Below are 21,356 nucleotides of genomic sequence, written 5' to 3'. Positions count from 1 at the left end.
ATAAACATAATTTTTTTTATTATTTATATTATTATTATATAATTATTACAGGTTTTATTAAGAAAACAAAATAATTGCAACCATCCACAAATCATTGGATGTAAGGATTAAGGGTTAAGTGGCGATTCCAATGCATAATTAGACATTAGACAAGATAACCCATTACCATTTGAAAGTCCTGAAAAATAACCAATGCTTTTTTATCCAGAGTCGTTGACATCCAGTAGTCTTTCAGAGATTGCACAGCCTTCAAGTAGATAGTGGAGTTTCTGTAGTTTGTAGAACTATTACACTATCTCTAGTCTGTAGTCTACTGCACACGTTACTGTGCAGTAACGTTACGTTAACCTCGACACTGTGAGTTAGACTGGTTACACATTCTGAGAGACAGATAAGACAGATAAGTGTGTGTGTGTGTGTGTGTGTGTGTGTGTGTGTGTGTGTGTCATTTCAACAGATCTGCAGATGAGCTGTAGAGGGAGTTGACTCTCTGGTGATAGCAGGCGTATGGCTGGAGGTCATCGACGAGGTCAGACTGAGAGCAGAGAGAGACACAGACCCTTAGATAGAAATATATACACATATACATATACATTCATATATTTCTGCATATACATATATACATACATACATGCATACATACATACATACATACATACTGTACATACATGCATACATACATACATGCATGCATACATACATACATCAGGCATGCAAACTGGTTTGGGGTGAAAAAGGTGAGAATGATGTGTGAGCCAAGGAAAACTCAGACCCACTAGGGGGTTCCAGGGTTATACTCCGGGGAGTTAAAAAAAAAAAAATATATTAAAAATTCTTTAAAAAAAAAATTAAATAAAAGAAAAACATGCGCGCAGGTAAAAAAAAAACATGCGCGCAGGTCAAATTTTTTTTATTTATTTATTTATATATATATATATATATATATATATATTATTATTTTTTTTTTCAGCTTGTATTGTATTCCAATTTTAGCTAAAACACACATAACATTAGCTTGAAAGAAAAAAACTGTTTAAGGATGCTTATCTTTGCGTGAATTTTGGGATGACTCGTCTGCCAATGACTTCAAGTTGGTTGTGTTTTAACCGGTGATTGTTGCGCCAAACTGTTTACAAAGGGACACTTGCTTGCGACGCAGCATTTTTTATTTATTTAGTTATCGTCTCGTTTTCGTCAGACTGTAGACCCCCACCCCCCCCACCCCCAAGGTTTTCTCAATGGATCTCCACGAATCACACAAGTGGCCAATTTTGTTAAAAAAACTGCGAATTTCGCCGAAAGGTGACTAGTTTGCATGCCTGATACATTCATGCATGCATATATGCATATATATATACACGTCTATGTATATATTATATACACAATACATATACAATACATATGTATTAATACATACATACATACATGTATATCACATCTATATACTTACCGCTGGGGGCGGGGCCTCTGGGAGCGGGGCCTCTGGGCTCGACCTGCCGACCAACTGCCAGCAGCGCCTTCAAAAACAGCAGACATATCAGTGGTCATAATGGCATCGGCCCCAGCCCACCGAGCCCTCTGATTGGTCCTCTCCTCCCACATGACCACTGGTACCTGAGTGAAGTCAGGTGGTTCCGTCCGACATACAGAGCTCCCAGCGCAGCGAGGACTGTCACAGTGCACAGCAGCAGCGCCATCCAGAGGACACTCCCCGCTATTACAACAGAGATGCATCGCTTTGGTTGGGAGGATAATCAGAAACATGACGTCCTGTCTCCTTGTTGAGGTTCTAACCTCAACCTCGATGGAACGCGTCCCGAGATCAAGGAGAGATGTGAAGGAGGATTCATGAGTGTAACGACCTGGGCTAGTCTCTGTGAGGGGGGGGGAAGTGATGGACAGGTCTTCAGGGGCGGGACTACGATGGTCTGAGGATGGACCACTAAGAGGTCATCTCAGATCCTCTGCCCTGTTCTAAGCAGGCTGTTTCACCAGGCTGTAAACGTGGACACCACGGATAATAAGCGTTCTTTATTACTACGGTTGGAATTTAAATATATATTTTTAATTTTATATTTAAAAAATGTTCATCATTTTCAAAAATTGCTCATTCAAAAGTATGTCCAGGTTAAAGGTTATTAAAATGAAAGGGTTTAAAAGAAGACAAAAGGAACAGAAGACAACACCTTCTCCGTTGACACGTCCTTACTGTACCCACAGATTTTTGACAAAGGTAATTATTGTGAGTCACTTTAGACTAAAGCGTCAACTAAACGCCCCTAATGTAACAGTTGAAGGTAAAGGATGAGTGAAGCAGGCCTACCCTCCGGCGTTATGACGACCGCTGTCTCCAAGGACGGGTGGGCGACCACGCAGCGGACCCCCTCACCCCCTGCTCCGTCTCCCGGGAGCTCCAGCGTGCTCCTCACGGTGACCAGGCCCCCTGGGGTTTCCTGCGTTGTCGTAGTTGAGGTGGTGAGGTTCACGGCGTTCCTCCAGGTCAGCGTGGCGGCGGGCTTCGCGCCTGCCGCCACGCACACGGCCACACGCTTCCCCCCGTCCCACTCCAACCAGGCGCTCACATGGGGGGGCACTGGTGGGGGGGGTGGACAGACAGAGAGACGCATGAAACACCAGACCACAGACACTGTTACTGAGCCTGACGCTTGTTTCACATTCCTTTTGTCATGCTAAGTTTGTCTTTCTGGATGGGTCACACTTCACAATGAGTAGGGTCTGGTAGGAGTTGGTGTGGAGTTGGTATGGAGTTGGTATGGAGTTGGAACAGTGTATTCTATGAGACATGTACATCTCGGTTCTGCTTCAGTTCCACACACGTCACGCCATTTCTAACGCAATGCGTCTAAGAAGCACAATGTCCATTTACCACCAGAACCACAGCTGACCAAGGAAGCGTCTAAAGTTTGTTCTCACCAAAGTGATCAATAGTGTGGCTTTTAAAGGGGTAATATTACGCCACCAGGTGTGGGGATGATTAGCCACTACAAGCCGTTTGAAAATCGGCCTTTTCCTGTGTTTTAGTGACATCACAAGTGGGCGTGTCCACCTATGTATGCTGGATAGATGAGCAACGTTCGCTAGAGTCCACTGGGTAGGCTGGTAGACTGGTGAATGACCTCTTATGGCCTTATGGACGTGTACAGGCCTCCTCTACACCTAGTGTGCAACACATCAACACTGCGGGAAACTCAATCTGTGCAGAGCGCTCGCTTACTGCCTGAGAAGGCAGACAGGATTATCTTTGTGCCTGCCTGTCCAGACCCCGGTTTGAGTTTAGTTTATCTCTGCCAGGCCTAACCATGGAGACGATCAGGCCGCGTTCGATTGTTCGGCACACGTGGGAATGTTTAATGAATGCTTGTGAAATTGAGCGTAAATAAATTTACAGGATCCGTAAACTAAGCTAATTGTGTTCATGTTAACTCAACAGTTGTTATGATGTTTCTGCTCCCTGAGGGGTTGCGGGTGTGATTCCTACCAGACAGAACCAGCTGGATGTTGCGGTGGTCTCCTGGACTGTTTTGGTAGACGGCCTCACAGTGGTACAGCCCCTCGTCTTGGGGGGAGAAGCAGGGGATGAGCAGGTAGGGCTGGCCGCTGGACATGTTGAGGAGGATCGCGCCTCCGTCGCACGTGTTCTGGTTCTCTCCCCTGTTGTCGCGCGTGATCATACACTCCCTTTGGCCCATGGAGATCTTCCAGATCACGTAGAACAGCTCTCCCCACGTCTTGTTGGAGCAGGTCAGGTTGACGCTGGCTCCCTGGAGCCCCACCACCGTCTCATTCCTGCTCTCTGGATGAGGTAAAACACGGATGTTAAAGGTCCCATGGCATGAACATTTCTCTTTATGAGGTTTTCTAACATTAATATGAGTTCCCCTATCATGCCTATGGTCCCCCGCTAGCTAGAAATGGCGTTAGGTGTAAAACGAGCACTAGGTATCCTGCTCTGCCTTTGAAAAAACAAAGCTCAGATGCACCGATTTGGAATTTTCCCCCTATGTCATCATACGGGGACATGTTACCTCCCCTTTCTCTGCTTTGCCCGTCCAGAGAATTTGGCCCGCCAATGAGACAATGAGCTACAACCGTGCGAGCGTCACATGTGTGTGTGTGTGTGTGTGTGTGTGCCCGCTGACTATGGAGGTAGATTTGTGTCTTTATTATGCAATCAAACAGAATAGGTTTGAGAGCAAAACTTTCCACACTGCAATCAAAAAATAGATTTGAGAGCAAAATTATCGACACTGCAATCAAAAAATGTTTTATTGCAAGTAAAATAAATGTGATTCAAAATGTATTAATGGGAATCCAAAAGTTTTGTTTGCAAATCCAAAAGTTTTGCTTGTGAATCCAAAAGTTTTGCTTGCAAATCTAAAAGTTGTGCTTGCTGTTGAGCTGAATATCGTGGGCGGGACCTATGCCGAAAGATGTAAGACACGTCTCTATTGGCCAGTCTCGATCGGAGTGACAGCTTGGCAACATCCACAGTTAGTAATGAGAGAGGGAGTTTTGAAGTCCACGATGAGACCGAGCGGGACTCGGGAGCGGAGTTGCCAAGCTGTCACTCCGATCGAGACTGGCCAATAGAGACGTGTCTTACATCTTTCGGCGTAGGTCCCGCCCACGAGATTCAGCTCAACAAGCAAACAAAACTTTTGGATTTGCAAGCAAAACTTTTGGATTTGCAAGCAAAACTTTTGGATTCGCAAACAAAACTTTTGGATTCGCAAACAAAACTTTTGGATTTGCAAACAAAACTTTTGGATTCCCATTAATACATTTTGAATCACATTTATTTTATTTGCTCTCAAATCTATTTTTTGATTGTAGTGTGGAAAGTTTTGCTCTCGAACCTATTCTGTTTGATTGCATAATAAAGACACAAATCTAGGCACCACCGCCTAGTGATGGCTCGTTCGCGAACAAATCAGTTTGAACGACCGACTCTTTAACATGAACAAACCGACCTGATTCCCCGTTTCAGTTCGTCTCGTTCGTCGTTGTTCGTTCTCCGAGAGTCGACTCCCAGCTCCACCCACTAGTCGCTGAATTGTGGTGAAGACTCGAGGACTGAGAAGTCACGAGAGCCAGACGGGCAACAACATCCCGATTCCGAACATGAAGCGCTCCTCAGCTAAAAGGAACTTAATTAATGTTGTGTTGATTGATGACCGTTTGCACCATTGCACGATCGTGATTCGTTTGAGAATAAGAACGAGGGGGGAGCTGAGTCTGACCGACTCAGTGACTGAGAACTTCAGCACGACTGAACGAACGAACGAACGATTCAAGGGGGGGTGCCGCCTCAGCGCTGCCCGCTGCCGAGGCGGTGGTGCCGCGGCAGCGGGCAGCGGGGCTCCGGCGGGAGACAATCATGGTCAACAATCCCTTTCTCCTCCATGTCGCGTTTCAGTCTACTTCAGATTGATGTGGAAGTGGAAGAACCAGAGACGTCGGAGAACCCAATAATATATAAAAACATCACGTTTGTGGAAAGCTCATTGAGGGACTGGCTCGTTGTGGCTGTAATTCTGCACCAAGGCTGAATTTCTTGAACGTCTTCAAGTAGGCCTACTGTATTAGGGGCCCACAAACAGCTATATAAAAAGCATTCATAAAGTAGAATTCCATGGGATCTTTAACTGAATACGCAAACATAACAAAACACATCAAATACAGAAATACACTCTGCATAAGCCATGAAATAAATGGAGATACATTTTGTTAGCTGAAGAAAATATGGAAGCAAATATGGAGTTAATAATTTAGAAATAAATTAAATTAATTATTTGCTAAATTAATTTAACCACGTTATTATTAATAGTTATAATCTAATCATTTTTAGATGATAGTGAACCTAACGGTCAATTAAGGAGATAATTGAACCAAGTTAAATATGAGACCCAAGGTTATAAACCACCTCAGCATGGTTATTAGTTTTGAAAGACTTTAATGTAATCAATTGACTTTCGACTGTTTGCTCTCAATATCATAGTACACTAACAATAAACAATAATACATTTCTCAATGTTAAATTTATTTAGATTTAGAAATTATTTTCTAAACATTTTTTATGCAATATTTTATTATGTAATATGTAATTCTCAGGATAAACAGAAGTCATATAGATTTCTAACAGAATAAGTCAACATTTTTATCGTTGATGTTTTTTTATATTTACATCGTAACTGATGACCTAATACGTATAATATGCCACAACATAATATGTAAGTAATATGTAAGCTATTTTACAAAATCTCCAAAGGTATTTTGGTCATTTAAACAGAGAGGAGTCTTTATCACACACAGTATCACTTCTCTACTTCATTTAATGTTCACATATAACTAATGTATGTGAACCGTACAGGTTTAAGGTTTAACATTTACCGTGGCTTTCACTTATATTGATTGTAGCGGTGTTAGACTTCACAGGCTTGTATTTAGCCTCTGGAAGAGAGGGCTAATGTAGTTAGCTGCCCATAGGAATAGCATTGTGATGTTAGCTTTAAAATAAATAGTTAAAAATCAGATTATACATTAAATGTTATTGTCAGTGACTGTTAATGATTACAATTAAAAGCGGCATGTGTTACGACCCTTCGGTTTGTGGAGCAGAGGATTGTTTAGCTTTGGAAAAAACAAATTAAACCTTCAGAAAAAACCCAATCACAGTAAAAGTGTGAGACATTCACACCTTCAACTGGCCCACAGCGAAGAAACACACTGCATTACTGTATCATCACCTTTCCAATGCCACTTTCCACTACAAAAACACTCACACTGGTGAGTCAACAACACCTCAAACCGTCTGACGCTACACCAACACGTATACTAACAACAAGGTCCCTATAGGATAAAGAAAAGGAGCATTCCAAAGACCTCCTACCTGGCTTTATGCTGAGCGCTCCGGAGACGAGGAGCAGGGTGACCACACTGAGGACACCCAGGGTGCAGCAGAACCCCGGGACAGCCCCCCTCTCAGGGTGGGACGCCATCAGGACTCTTCTTCACAGACGGACCTGCCTCCGCTCTACTCTGAGCGGACTACGCGGCCGTCCAGGACCATCCCCAGTCTGTTGTTCTGCGCTGCGATGAACCCTGAAGATCTTCCACTGAACTGGGGCTCCTGAGTCCTGTGATCCAAACCAGAGGTGAAGACTCCTCCCTGTTTGGAAACAAACCCCGCAAACAGCAAGCCCAGAGAACACAACCGTCTGAATAAAAACATCAAGGTCAACCCCGCAAACATCCTCAGCCAGCAAGCCCGCCTCTTGTTATCAACAGGTCCCTCTCTTCCTCCCACTCTAAACCACAAGTTTAACACACATTGACGTTGCCAAGCTGACATGCAGTTTCCTTTTTCTATGTAGCATAATTCCTATAAATACACTCAGAACACTCATAGCTAGTCTTGAGGTATTAATAGCTGCTGCTGGATCTCCACATTCATGCATTTTGTTGTGTTTGCAGAAATGCTATAAACCCTGTTACCGATGTTAACCACACGTTAATGTAGGGCATTTCCACAGAGCAGAGTGACTCACTGTCAGCGTCTGTGTGGCTCATGTTGCCATGGAGGATTAAAAGACTTGTTTCGTCAATTCTGCCCTAATATTAGCCAGCGTTTGTTTGGCCTTGAAAGGTCATGGCTGGTGACCTGGGACTCTACCCAGGAGGAACTCATAACGCTCTTAAACCTTCTCATTCCTGTCAGTATTCTGGACACCATGAGGTGTTTTGAGACATTTTCAATTCAAATGACGATATTCTGCTTTTCTGAGTGAGTGAGTGAGTGAGTGAGTGAGTGAGTGAGTGAGCAGTGTTTCCTTTGATAACTTGATAACAGCTCTGCCACTTCCTGTTAACATTGGTTGTTTTCGTCAAACAATGAAAAAAAAAAAAAAAAACGGGTCCTTCTCAGAACCGGCTCCAACTAACCAATTCCATCGCAATTGTACGGCTCTAACGTTATAGATTATTCTTAACGATCCCTGCGCGACGTTTTCCGGTTTTCTCGTCGAATGCCATGTGTTCAAAAGCCTGCGTACGAGTCAAGCGCTCTAATCAAGCGAATAATATATCCTGATTCGAAAATGGATAACGCACAGATCAGCCAGCCTGAGTGGTAAACTGCGACCCCAAGTCATCCCCGCTGACAGCAACAGGCTGCATTGGTGGAGACACGGGCTGCCATAAATACCCGCTTCTCTAAACATTGACGCGCAAATCCCTGTGTGTACCATGCACGTCTGTGCGCTCCCAACGTGTTCGCCGCTGCACGTAACACCGTGAATAAAAAGAGAGCCGCACTTGATCCAGATCAAGTTGATAGACTGGTGTTTCTAGCAAAAAACATTAATAAATTAATTAACTATAAGCCTTAGTAGGCCTACTCCTGCTGCTGTCTCCTGTTTAATTTGTCACGTCATTGTTTGCGCTGTGCAGTTTGGATTCCGTTTTTGTTTTTCATTGCAGCCTGGGGGGGGATTCGAATTCGATTTTTCTCAAAAGTGACAGCCCTATATAGTAGTAGGCCTAGTATAGCAGGGTGACCAGACGTCCCCGGTTTCCGGGGACAGTCCCCGTTTTCAGTGACCTGTCCCCGGTTTTCACTGTGACTGAAAGATCCGAAATTGGAATAAAGGAAAAAATGAAAAAACAAAAATGTTGACCAAAAGACAGTTGCGCACCGTACCCTACTGCTCGCACAGCCACAGGCTAAAGCCAGCCAGAACAAGCCCCGATCAGAGTAGAATGCCCCTCTAGAATGCACATAGCTGCGCGGTAGAACTATCTTCTTCCATTCGCGAGAGGCTACAGCCTGCCTACGCGGTACTTTCATGGCATTCGTGCATCTATTCAGCCAGCTATGGTGTAAACACAGCAGGAATATCATTGATTGAATACGATTGGCGAACCGAAGGTGTTCTTGTAAGTGTTACTGTTTATCATGCTGTATGTTATGTTATTTAACGTTGCATTTATATGTGTATTATCTACGATGTGTCACAGATATGTTTGTCTGACAGACACAGCTGTTTGATTCACTTGCATGTTGTGTCCCAACTGTAGCAATTCTGTGTGTGCTGGGGTGTGTGTGTGTGTGTGTGTGTGTGTGTGTGTGTGTGTGTGTGTGTGTGTGTGCTGGTTGTGCGTGTCTGTGCAAGTTGACTTGTTAGTTTTTGTAAAGACCATTGTATTAAAACTTCGTTTCTGAATTGAGTGCAACCATTTGTTTTTCACTAAAAACTCTTTGGTGGGTCACTCCCACTCTTACATGGAATTAGTCCATTAGTTACTACTGTGCTCGCAACACCATGAACCGGTTTTCCAACCTCAATTCACTCAAATATATTTGAAATCAATGTGATCTCTCATGGGCATCACATAAATATAAATCAGTGTATGCATGACACATGTCCCAACCTCATTACTGTGCTGCCCATGTATAATACATTGGGTTAGGTAAATAAGGTGTAAGGTATGTTGGCCTTCATTTGTAATGTATATATATTTTTAATAATTCACATATTTCAAGTTAGGGACCATTCACAATAACTAATATTAATATTGTACAACAATATATGGCAGGTTAGCTGCTTGCTACTTCCCACCCACATTTAGGGAAAACTGATTCAACCCCCTTAAAACCATATATTTTCTAAAACCATATAACCTGAAGTTGTCATTCAACTTGAAGTGTGGCATTTTCCATTTTAAAGTCTTCCCCAAATCTTGTGAAAATCATATGGTGTAAGGAGGAGGCCTTAGTTTGGGTGAAGTGTCTTTTTACAGCTGATTTTAAGGATGTTCTTGATCTCAGAATTTACTACTTTAAAAAACATAATTATTAATCAATTCCTTTGCCATTTTGGATAAATAGAGTGAGAGAAACTGCTTTGTGAATGGTAAGGCCATGTCCCCGTTTTAGTTTTTCTATGACAAAAACACTACATGTTGGAGGTTTTTACACCGCTGAACCTCAGAAATCTGGTCACCTTATAGTATAGTCGTTTTTATTAATAAGGCAGAGCGAGCTGCATTAAAATATTTTCCAGTTTCATGCATTTTAGCTGTTGATGACAAAGATAGCTCTCAGCTGGCCCCTCGACATCGGCTTACCCCTATATTTTCTTTTCTACTCTATATCCTGTCATGGTGTTGTTCAGTAGGCCTATGTAAAAAAATACAAATTAAATGGTTGCTTTTGATGCAGAAGACAGTGTAGAACTCCTTTTTTTGGGATCGATAGGCAGAATCGACAATGGCATCGATATTGATAAAAAAAAACTTATCAATTCTCACCCCGCAGTAAACATTGTGTGCTTCTGAACCTTGATGAAGAGCTAATAATCCCATTCGTATCCTCTGTTTGGCTCAGCCGCCGGGAAATCTGTCCCAATCTGGCAACACTGTCAGTCGCCACACGGTGGGTTCAAAGCCCGGCGCCGCGCTTGTGTGCAGTCCCCATGGTGACCGGGACACAACCTCCTCCGCAGCCAACGGATACAACCGGAAACACAACCGAGGGACACACCGGTCTGTTTACACCGCAACTCAACCACCCACGTCTCGACAGCCTGGGGGTCATTACGCCATGAGTTTATCTGTGACCCGCACCGCGTCGGTCAAACACCGGAGCGCGAAAGGCTTCAGACCGCAGCGCGCCTACGACTACATATACGGTACGTGTGACGTCATCCCCTCACCCCTCATACCCAGTGCTCCTCTTCACGCTCTCACTCCTCACCCTCTCATCCCTCAGACCCGGTGCTCCTCACACTCTCACCCTCTAACCCCTCAGACCCGGTGCTCCTCCTCACGCTCTCACTCCTCACCCTCTCACCCCTCAGACCCGGTGCTCCTCCTCACGCTCTCACTCCTCACCCTCTCACCCCTCAGACCCGGTGCTCCTCCTCACGCTCTCACTCCTCACCCTCTCACCCCTCAGACCCGGTGCACACGGTGTCCGGGGAGGCGGACCACGCCCGGTCCAGCTTCAAGGCCTACGCGTCCGCAGACCGCCTGGTACGTTCCTTAAAACCAGGGTTAGAGGAGAACAACCGAGGATAAGTGGGGTCAGACCTCCTCACACCTCGTCCTCTGCAGACAGAATAGTTTTAGTCTGGCTTTTTGTGTTCTACCTGTCGGTTTGAATTATTCTCTGTCAGCCACTGAGCGCATTTTAGGGGAAGATGGTATGAACTGCAGCCTCCTGTTGTTAACCCAGAGGCGTGGTCTTAATCAACCTTCCTGCTCGTCCTCTCGCTGCGGTTCAGAGGAGAGTGCAGGACTTTGACTCCATGTTCAGCGCCAACCCGCGGTACGCCCTCCGGCTGAGCGCCGTGGACCCGGTGCCGGCCTCCATGGACCGCCGCTGGCCCGGGGCCACGGAGCGGCCCCGCCACAGCCTGCGGCCCCTGGCCGGGTAATGCAGCACGGGTTCATTGGTTTATATTATATTATTAATATGAGTATTGGGTCGAATGTGTTTGCGTGTGCGTGTGTGTATATAATCTATATCCATTTACTTATTTGTAAATAATAATATAATATACATATATATATATATATATATATATATATATATATATATATATATATATATATACAGACAGACAGACAGACAGACAGATAGATAGATAGATAGATAGATAGATATACATACATATATATATATATATATATATATATATATATATATATATATATATATATATATATAAAACATATATAGATATTCTTTATTTAAAGTCAATTTTAATTTTAATTTGAAAGAAAAAAATAATAAATAGGCTAGTATAGTAGTAACTATTATTAATAATAAATTATCATTATTATATAATAAAAAATATGTAAGCTATATCTAAAAATATATATATTGGCCTATATATAGGCTAGAGCCTATATAAAAAAGTTTTACATATAGTTATTTATTTATTATTTATACTTTCTGTTTTTGTCTCTATTCTCCCTCCTGGTGATAGAGTCGTTCCGGGGAGCAGGTCTTGGGTCAGAGAGACGGACTGCGATGTGAACGCTGCGGACCGATGGAAGTTCTTCACACGGTGGTTTAAACCCGAACTATGACGTCTTTGTTCACATGTTCATTTAAATAGCCCAGATGGCTAAGATTGATTAGACTCTTGAGATGACTGAGGATTCACCCACTCATCTCCTCTCTGTTTCCCTCCTCCCTGAAGACCACTCATCGCCTTCGACCGCCCCCTGGACCTGGTCCTGTCCCCGCTCCCGTGAGTCAGACACACCCACCTGGCGTGAGTCACGCCCTACCAGGTCCTGAGAGTCCCAAGGCTCTGGTCCTGGTCCTGAGGGTCTGGTCCTGGGGGTCTGGTCTTGGTCCTGGGGTCTGGTCTCTGAGGTCCTGGTCCTGGTCCTGGTCCTGGGGTCTGGTCTCTGAGGTCCTGGTCCTGGTCCTGGGGTCTGGTCTCTGAGGTCCTGGTCCTGGTCCAGGTCCTGGGGTCTGGTCTCTGAGGTCCTGGTCCTGGTCCAGGTCCTGGTGTCTGGTCTCTGAGGTCCTGGTCCAGGTCCTGGGGTCTGGTCTCTGAGGTCCTGGTCCTGGTCCTGGGGTCTGGTCTCTGAGGTCCTGGTCCTGGTCCAGGTCCTGGGGTCTGGTCTCTGAGGTCCTGGTCCTGGTCCAGGTCCTAGGGTCTGGTCTCTGAGGTCCTGGTCCTGGGGTCTGGTCTCTGAGGTCCTGGTCCAGGTCCTGGGGTCTGGTCTCTGAGGTCCTGGTCCAGGTCCTGGGGACTGGTCTCTGAGGTCCTGGTCCTGGTCCAGGTCCTGGGGTCTGGTCTCTGAGGTCCTGGTCCTGGTCCAGGTCCTAGGGTCTGGTCTCTGAGGTCCTGGTCCAGGTCCTGGGGTCTGGTCTCTGAGGTCCTGGTCCAGGTCCTGGGGACTGGTCTCTGAGGTCCTGGTCCTGGTCCAGGTCCTAGGGTCTGGTCTCTGAGGTCCTGGTCCTGGTCCAGGTCCTGGGGTCTGGTCTCTGAGGTCCTGGTCCTGGTCCAGGTCCTGGGGTCTGGTCTCTGAGGTCCTGGTCCAGGTCCTGGGGTCTGGTCTCTGAGGTCCTGGTCCAGGTCCTGGGGTCTGGTCTCTGAGGTCCTGGTCCAGGTCCTGGGGTCTGGTCTCTGAGGTCCTGGTCCTGGTCCAGGTCCTAGGGTCTGGTCTCTGAGGTCCTTGTCCAGGTCCTGGGGTCTGGTCTCTGAGGTCCTGGTCCAGGTCCTGGGGACTGGTCTCTGAGGTCCTGGTCCTGGTCCAGGTCCTGGGGTCTGGTCTCTGAGGTCCTGGTCCAGGTCCTGGGGCCTGGTCTCTGAGGTCCTGGTCCTGACAGTCTTTCCTTCCCCCACCAGGCTGAGCTCTCTCCAGGGCGGAGGGGTCCAGCAGAAGGCCCAGACCGGACCGTACCATCGCACCGTGGGGGTCCAGACAGACTACAGAGACAGCGAGGCCCAGACGGACCCCTATAGCCCAGAGTACGTGGTGCGGCCCGGGACGGCCCACCCGGAGCTGCTGCTGCTGGCCTCTCTGACCTGGGGTACGAGGCGTTAAACCAGGTCACATGGTCTGAAGGGAGGGGGGGGGAGAGTACCCAGAGGACAGAAGCAGCCCCATGTCTCCTGGGACACTTTAGTCTAATTAATTATTTACTAAATTAATTTGTTAAATAATTTGGAAAGCATAAATTTAACCACATTATTTATTATTTTGTAGATGATAGTTAACGTAACTCAAATAAGGAGGTAATTTAACCTAATTAAATATGTGAGCCAAGGTTATAAAGCACCTCAGCATGGATAATAGTTTTTGAAAGACTTTAATGGACTGAATGACCAAAAAACAAAAAGTAAAGGCTATCAAAAAAATATTCAACTGGATGGCCTTAATGTTATAGTAAAAATAATCAAAGGGACAATGACTGGTTTGAGTTTCAGTTTGTGGTTCTGATGAAACAGAATCAGGGCTTCAGCATTCTGCATATTGCTAATTATAATGAGCCACATATGGAAATATGATTTGGCATTTGGCAGGCTGACATCTCACCACTACCGGTATCCTGTCCCCGATGTTCCCCTGATACCACAAGGTACACCCTGCAAAGTCTAGATATTAGTCACCTCATCTCCAACGTCATGGTCCTTTCATCGTGTGTGAACGTGATCGACCAATCAGAATCAAGTATTCCCCAACGCTGCGGAATAAGTATGGGATAATAGACTTCTGAAGAATAAGTCCCGCTTCCGAGGTTTTTGAATCATCGTACATAACAAACTCTGTAGGTGGCGAAGAAGTAAAAGCTGCGTCACGTTTTGAACTACACACTTTTTCCATCTAGTTTCCACTGGGGTTTAGGATTGTTGGTGCCGTCTTCAGAGGTCTGTGTATAGAACGGCAGTCATTATCGGGAAATTGTAAGTGATCAAGTGAGCAAGTGATCGGAGCGTTCCACAGCGCTGAGAAGAGCCGTGTAATAACCACAACCCTCTCCCCTCACACCGTCTGCTGCCGTGTGGCTCCACCGCGTGAGAGGCCTGAACACAAAGCCTCTGCTCCACCCCTCTGCTGCTCCACCCTCTGCTCCACCCCTCTGATCCACCCTCTGCTGCTCCACCCCTCTGATCCACCCTCTGCTGCTCCACCCCTCTGATCCACCCTCTGCTCCACCCTTCTGCTCCACCCTCTGCTCCGCCCAGGTGGAGGTCTGCCCGCCGGCCTGGCGGAGGTGGAGATGATCCATCGGGCGCGGGCCAAGCGGGCGTGGGAGGCGAGACTGCCCCCCCTGGAGGACCTGGGGCAGCTGGAGCGCAGGAGGACCATGATGGAGGCCATGGAGACCCGGGAGTGGGCCTTCAGGGAGTGGGAGATCACCAGGTCAGCGCCCGCCAGCCAGCCCCCCGCCAGCAAATATCGGCCGGCCGATATATTGGTCAATCACTAGTTAACATTGACATTTACATTTACATTGAGGGCGTTTAGCATTTTATCCAAAGCGACTTACAATCAGTCAGAAGAAGAGAAACAACAATATATCTCTGTGGGTACAGTAAGGATGTTCATAGAACCAAGTGGCAAGCACTATCACAATCACACAACAATCACTAGGTTAACCCATTCCCCACATACAACAAAGATAGCTAGGATAAGATGCTACACAATGCTAAGTACTGTTTTTAAGTGCCAGGACGTACAACATACAATAAGTGTGTACATTAAGTACCAGGACATAAAAAGTGAATAGCAAGTGAAAGCAAATAATCGATACTATTCTACGAGAAGCTTGACAAAACAAATCTGTTTCATGGCGAGCTAAATAAAAGAGAGAGAGAAGTGTAGGAAGGCTCTTACCTTCCCCTATCAGGGTATCAGACACACTCAGATCTAACCAGCTGTAGTTCATCTCGCCGTCCCCCTGACCCCCTGTGTCTGTGTGTCTGTCTGTGTCTGTGTCTGTGTCTGTGTGTCTGTGTCTGTGTGTCTGTGTCTGTGTCTGTGCTGCGGTCCAGGCTGCAGGAGGCCCGTCTGTCCGTCCTGCAGGACCTGCTCCACCAGAGAGCCGCGGACCAGGCCCGGACCACCGCCCAGCGGCTGGACCTCAACCTCACCCAGCACCAGAGACACAAGGAGAGCAAGCTCCGGCAGATCCACCGCGACTACATCCTCTGTGAGCGCCCTGCTGCCCCGCGGCCCGGCGAGGGGGGGGGGGGGGAGTGGTCCACGCTCTGCCTTACGTTTACACCCACCCCCCCCCCCCCTCCCCCTTCCTGTTGTTGTTCTGTCAGCGCTGAGGAAGCTGACGGCGCAGCGCTCCAACGTGGAGGGCCGGCTGCAGCGCCGGGACATCGTCCGCGAACACACGGACCACGCCTCTCAGACCTACGCCCCGCTGGCGCGCGGCGGCTCCGTGCCTGACCGCCGCTGCGGCCGCACCGCCGGCCCACTCAGCAGCCGCTTCCTGGACACCTACCAAGGTCCGAGTCCCGGGGGGGGGGGGGGGGGGGGTCAGGGCGCTGGCCGGGGGGGGAGTGGAGGGGGTCTGAGTCCCGGGGGGTCAGAGCGCAGAGCGGGGGAGAGAGAGAGTGGAGGGGGTCTGGATTAGGGATCGACTGATATGTCGATTCCAATACTGACTTTTTTTTTCATCAGCCTTAGCCGATGACCGATACGCCGATACCGATTTTCTTGAGCCGATATTTGGAGCCGATACTGCTTTTGCTCCCTTGATTTACATCATAAAAATTACACAATGATGATAACAAATGTTAAAGTCTCGATTTAAAAAAATTACATTTATTGAACTCTCTGTAAATCATACCGGGGAAAAAAAGAAAATAATAATAAAAATTATTTTAAAATCGGCGAAAACAATCGACCAATGCCGATACACGTTAAAAACGCAAATATCGGCCGATATTGTCGGCCGGCCGATAATGAATCGGTCGATCACTAGTCTGGATCACCCTGCTCTGCGGGGGGGCATGTCCTGACCTCTCCCTCTCAACCCCCAGGGCTGCTGGAGCTGGAAGCCTCGCTCCCCGCCTCCGTCCTGGAGCCCACGATCCAGGCCCCCGGGCCCCCGGCCAGCAGGGGCTTCGTGGGGCGGGTGGAGCGCAGGGAGGCGGAGCTGACGCAGACCCACCAGGTAGCGGCGGTAGAGAGCCCGGCCCCTCTCGGCTCTGTTTGCTCCCGGTTGGGTTTGAACCCTGAGCCGCTGAACCCCCCCCCCCCCCCTCCCCGGCGGCCCGTCCTCATTGGCTGGCTGGTGTGTGATGTCGCCCCCCTGCAGGCGCTGAGGGAGGAGAAGACGGGCGGCGTGGAGCTCGCTAAGCCGCTGCGCTTCCTGGTGAAGAGGGAGAGACCCGCCCCCGAGCGCCCGCCCACCCCCAGCGTAGTCCCGCCCTCCGAGGTCAGGCCACGCCCAGAGGGCTTTAGACATACAGGAACGTGAGGCGTCCTTTGGGTTGATTCCTCTGTCCTCCACCAGGGGGAGGAGGAGAGGGAGGTGGCCACCATCGTCCTGCAGAAACTGCTGAGAGGAAGAAGCGTTCAGTACCAGGTCTGTCTGTCTGTCTGTCTGTCTGTCCCCACGTCAGTCCGTCTGTCTGTCTTAATGTCTGTCTACCATTCTGTCTGTCAGTCTGTCTCCACGTCAGTCTAACCGTCTGTCTGTGTGTCTGCCTGTCTGTCTGTCTGTCTGTCTGTTTTTCTTTCTTTCTGTGTGTGTGTGTGCCTGACCGCCTGTTTGACCATCTGTCTGTGTGTGTGTCTGCCTGTTTGTCTGTCTTTCTTTCTGTGTGTGTGTGTGTGTGCCTGACCGCCTGTCTGACCATCTGTCTGTGTGTGTGTCTGCCTGTCTTTCTTTCTGTGTGTGTGTGTGTCTGACCGCCTGTCTGTGTGTGTGTGTCTGCCTGTCTGTCTTTCTTTTTGTGTGTGTGCCTGACCGCCTGTCTGACTGTCTGTCTGTCTGTGTGTCTGTCTCTCTGTAAGTCTGAATGTGTCTAAGTGCGTCTGTGTGTCTGGTTGTCTGTGTGTCTGCCTGTCTGTCTCTCTGTCTGACTGTCTGTATGGTCTGAGTTGTCTGCTCTCTGCTGCCCCTCCAGATGTTTGCGGGTAAGGAGAAGAACCTGGCCCTGATCCAGGAGCTGAGGACCACCCACGCCCTGCTGGGGGAGGAGGAGGAGCTGCTGAAGACCCAGACCGCCCTGGTCCTCAGCCAGCAGAACCAGAGAGCCCAGCAGAGACACCAGGCCAGCCCTCACACCTCTACACATAGAGATACACAACCAGAAGAGACACCAGGCCAGACCTCATATCACTATACATAGAGATACACAACCAGAAGAGACACCAGCCCAGACCTCACACCTCTACATAGAGATACACAACCAGAAGAGACACCAGCCCAGACCTCACACCACTACACATAGAGATACACAACCAGAAGAGACACCAGCCCAGACCTCATATCACTATACATAGAGATACACACATAGAGACACACACCCAGAGAGACACCAGCCCAGACCTCACACCGCTACACATAGAGATACACACATAGAGACACACACCCAGAGAGACACCAGCCCAGACCTCACACCGCTACACATAGAGATACACACATAGAGACACACACACAGAGACACACAATCCAGAGCGCGCCGACCGCGTGACGAGCAGCCGCTCCGTCCTCTGCAGGAGGCGGAGGCGGCGGCGGCGCGGGACGGCCTGGCGGGGGCGGAGCTGGTGGAGCTGCTGGACTCCCTGTCCAAGGAGCTGATTCGTCTGCAGGAGGAGCGCCGGATCCACGCCATGGCGCTATTGGCCGAGAGGGAGCGGCGTCTGCGGGAGGCGGTGGAGAGCGGGCGGAGGCAGGTGGAGGAGCGGCGGCGGCGGGAGCAAGACGAGATCTTCCGGCAGGTGGGGGGGGCGAAGCGCCGTCACCTCGGGCGGCCGCGACCAGACGGTTCTCCTTCGACTTGTCTGTCTGTCTGTCTGTCTGGCCTGTCTTCGTGTGTCTGTGTGTTGTGTCTCTGTCTCTCTGTCTGTCTGTCTGTCTGACAGAAGAGACACTCAGAGAGCCAATCAGAGCAGAGGACCGGCCCGTTCTGACTTACAGGAGTCCCAGAGCGCCTGCACCACCTGCTCCCAGGGTGACGGTGCAGCTCTCAGGGTGACGGTGCTCTTGTCTGCAGGTGGTGCAGGTCTCAGGGTGACGGTGCAGGTCTCAGGGTGACGGTGCTCTTGTCTGCAGGTGGTGCAGGTCTCAGGGTGACGGTGCAGGTCTCAGGGTGACGGTGCTCTTGTCTGCAGGTGGTGCAGGTCTCAGGGTGACGGTGGTGCAGGTCTCAGGGTGACGGTGCTCTTGTCTGCAGGTGGTGCAGGTCTCAGGGTGACGGTGGTGCAGGTCTCAGGGTGACGGTGCTCTTGTCTGCAGGTGGTGCAGGTCTCAGGGTGACGGTGGTGCAGCTCTCAGGGTGACGGTGCTCTTGTCTGCAGGTGGTGCAGGTCTCAGGGTGACGGTGGTGCAGCTCTCAGGGTGACGGTGCTCTTGTCTGCAGGTGGTGCAGGTGCAGCAGGCCACGGTGGAGCTGTACCTGGAGGACCTCATCCTGGGCGTGGTGGAGCACACGGCGGAGCAGCAGGCCCGGGAGGAGGTGCAGAGGATGGCCCGCGAGGTCAACGACGTGGCCTACGCCCTGGAGGAGAGGTAGCCGCCTGTCGCTGGTCCCAGACCAGCGGTCTGTCGATGGTCTGGGACCAGTGGTCAGTCGCTGGTCTGGGACCCAGCGGTCTGTCGCTTGTCTGGGACCAGTGGTCTGTCGCTGGTCTGGGACCCAGCGGTCTGTCGCTTGTCTGGGACCAGTGGTCTGTCGCTGGTCTGGGACCCAGCGGTCTGTCGCTTGTCTGGGACCAGTGGTCTGTCGCTGGTCTGGGACCCAGCGGTCTGTCGCTGGTCTGGGACCAGTGGTCTGTCGCTGGTCTGGGACCCAGTGGTCTGTCGCTGGTCTGGGACCCAGCGGTCTGTCGCTGGTCTGGGACCCAGCGGTCTGTCGCTTGTCTGGGACCAGTGGTCTGTCGCTGGTCTGGGACCCAGCGGTCTGTCGCTGGTCTGGGACCAGTGGTCTGTCGCTGGTCTGGGACCCAGCGGTCTGTCGCTGGTCTGGGACCAGTGGTCTGTCGCTGGTCTGGGACCAGTGGTCTGTCGCTGGTCTGGGACCCAGCGGTCTGTCGCTGGTCTGGGACCCAGCGGTCTGTCGCTGGTCTGGGACCAGTGGTCTGTCGCTGGTCTTTGACCCAGCGGTCTGTCGCTGGTCTGGGACTTTGTGAGCAGTCTGTCACAAAAATTTATAGTAATAAATCAATAGTGTGTGTGTGTGTGTGTGTGTGTGTGTGTGTGTGTGTGTGTGTGTGTGTGTGTGTGTGTGTGTGTGTGTCCGTCCATCAGCCACAGCGAGCAGCAGGCTGAGGAGCTGGTGTCTGAGCTGGTGTTCAGCTTCCTGATCCCGGAGGTCCAGAGGATCAGCGTCAGACAGAAAGGTCCGGGAATCAAACCCACAACCTCCTTTTATTTCCTTTTTTATTTCACCTTCATCACCAGAACACAGAGATTCACCCCGGGGGCTTTTATTGTGGCGGGCCACTGGGGCCTGACACTTAGAGACCCAGTCTCTAAAAGAGGTTGGTTCCAAATCGACGCAACGCAAGGACCCCGCAGTCGCTTCGTGAACCTGTTTTGGTTCTTCGTCGGGTTTTAGTGAGCGGACCAATCACAGCCCTTGCTGCTGCGTCACCGCGACGCAAGGTTACAATCTTGGGGAGGCGCACATCGGGCCCTTGCATTGGACGCAAGAAGGGTCCGCAAGGACGTAAGGGGTCCCTAACCCCCTTGCGTTGCCTCGACATGGAACCAAAATCAGCCCTTCAGGCTCTAGGTCTTACAGACAACCCCTCCCCGCCTAGACCTCTAGAACCCCCCCAGCCCTGGGATTCATTCAGCGCTTTTCTAAATACTCAAAGAGGCTTTACAGAGTGGACACAAAAAAATAAATGAATCTAATAAGAATGTATGTTGTTAGGGGTCCCAGGTTCCATGCGGGGCTAGGAGGGCCCTAGGGGCCGGTCTGAGAGACACCATGGTGGTCCCAAAGACCTGGTCCTAGGAGCGGCTGGTGGTCTGAGTTCTCACGTCCCTCTGTGCCCCCCCCCCCCCCCAGTGCGCGACAGACAGCGGAGACACCTGGCCGCAGCCCAGGCAGTCATCCACGGGGCCACAGGGGGCCCTCTCCCTCCGGCCCCTGTCCAGATTCCTGGACCCGGATCTGAGGAGACCCCCGGACCGGGCTCTGAGGGGCCCCAGGTCCAGACCCCCGGACCGGGCTCTGAGGGGCCCCAGGTCCAGACCCCTGGACCGGGCTCTGAGGGGCCCCCCGTCGGACTCAGGGTCCCCCAGGGGGGTGAGCCCACTGACGACGCTGTCCTCCAATAGTCTGGATGAGCAGCACAGATCCACCACATTATCGGCTGCACTAGAGCATCCTTCATTCAGTTCAAAAGAGTTACAAAAAGACTTTTCAGATAGAACTGGTTAACAGAATAAATTTCTTTCGGTTATATTCGTAAGCAAAATCAGTTGAATAAACAAACACCCATGAATATACGATTTTGAGTTTGATTTTGTTTTAGTGACTTAACTGTATTTAGTATTTAGTAGTTATATGTCCGTACATTTGTCTTCCATTAGATGAATAGTGATGACTAGTTGACCTAAACACACACAGATTAGTCTAGAGACATGCCGCTTTGCTTAGCCGGTATGAACA

General features: G+C 49.5%; 2 protein-coding genes across 2 annotated transcripts; one reads left to right on the top strand and one right to left on the bottom strand.

Moving 5' to 3' along the window:
- Positions 1-436: 436 nt before the first annotated feature.
- Positions 437-7,058, bottom strand: LOC311358146 (cell surface glycoprotein CD200 receptor 2). The gene is made up of 6 exons (XM_084478150.1): positions 6,911-7,058; positions 3,500-3,814; positions 2,324-2,593; positions 1,615-1,714; positions 1,451-1,517; positions 437-535 (listed from the first exon to the last, which is right to left on the bottom strand). Exons 1-6 carry the CDS (start codon positions 7,017-7,019, stop codon positions 446-448), a joined length of 951 nt encoding a protein of 316 aa, XP_084334276.1. The 5' UTR covers positions 7,020-7,058; the 3' UTR covers positions 437-445.
- A 3,563-nt stretch (positions 7,059-10,621) lies between these two features.
- On the top strand, positions 10,622-21,022 carry cfap91 (cilia and flagella associated protein 91; the record flags this gene model as incomplete). Its single annotated transcript, XM_084478250.1, has 17 exons — positions 10,622-10,709; positions 10,829-10,882; positions 10,976-11,052; positions 11,304-11,452; positions 12,228-12,278; positions 13,392-13,576; positions 14,733-14,910; positions 15,543-15,700; positions 15,819-16,007; positions 16,545-16,678; positions 16,823-16,942; positions 17,021-17,092; positions 17,637-17,783; positions 18,232-18,453; positions 19,095-19,243; positions 19,982-20,073; positions 20,751-21,022. 17 exons carry the CDS (start codon positions 10,622-10,624, stop codon positions 21,020-21,022), a joined length of 2,337 nt encoding a protein of 778 aa, XP_084334376.1.
- Between the last annotated feature and the right edge of the window lie 334 nt (positions 21,023-21,356).

Source organism: Micromesistius poutassou (assembly GCF_964030765.1).
Source record: "Micromesistius poutassou genome assembly, chromosome: 14".
NCBI classification, from domain to species: domain Eukaryota; kingdom Metazoa; phylum Chordata; class Actinopteri; order Gadiformes; family Gadidae; genus Micromesistius; species Micromesistius poutassou.
This window is presented reverse-complemented; position numbering and strand designations above follow the sequence as displayed.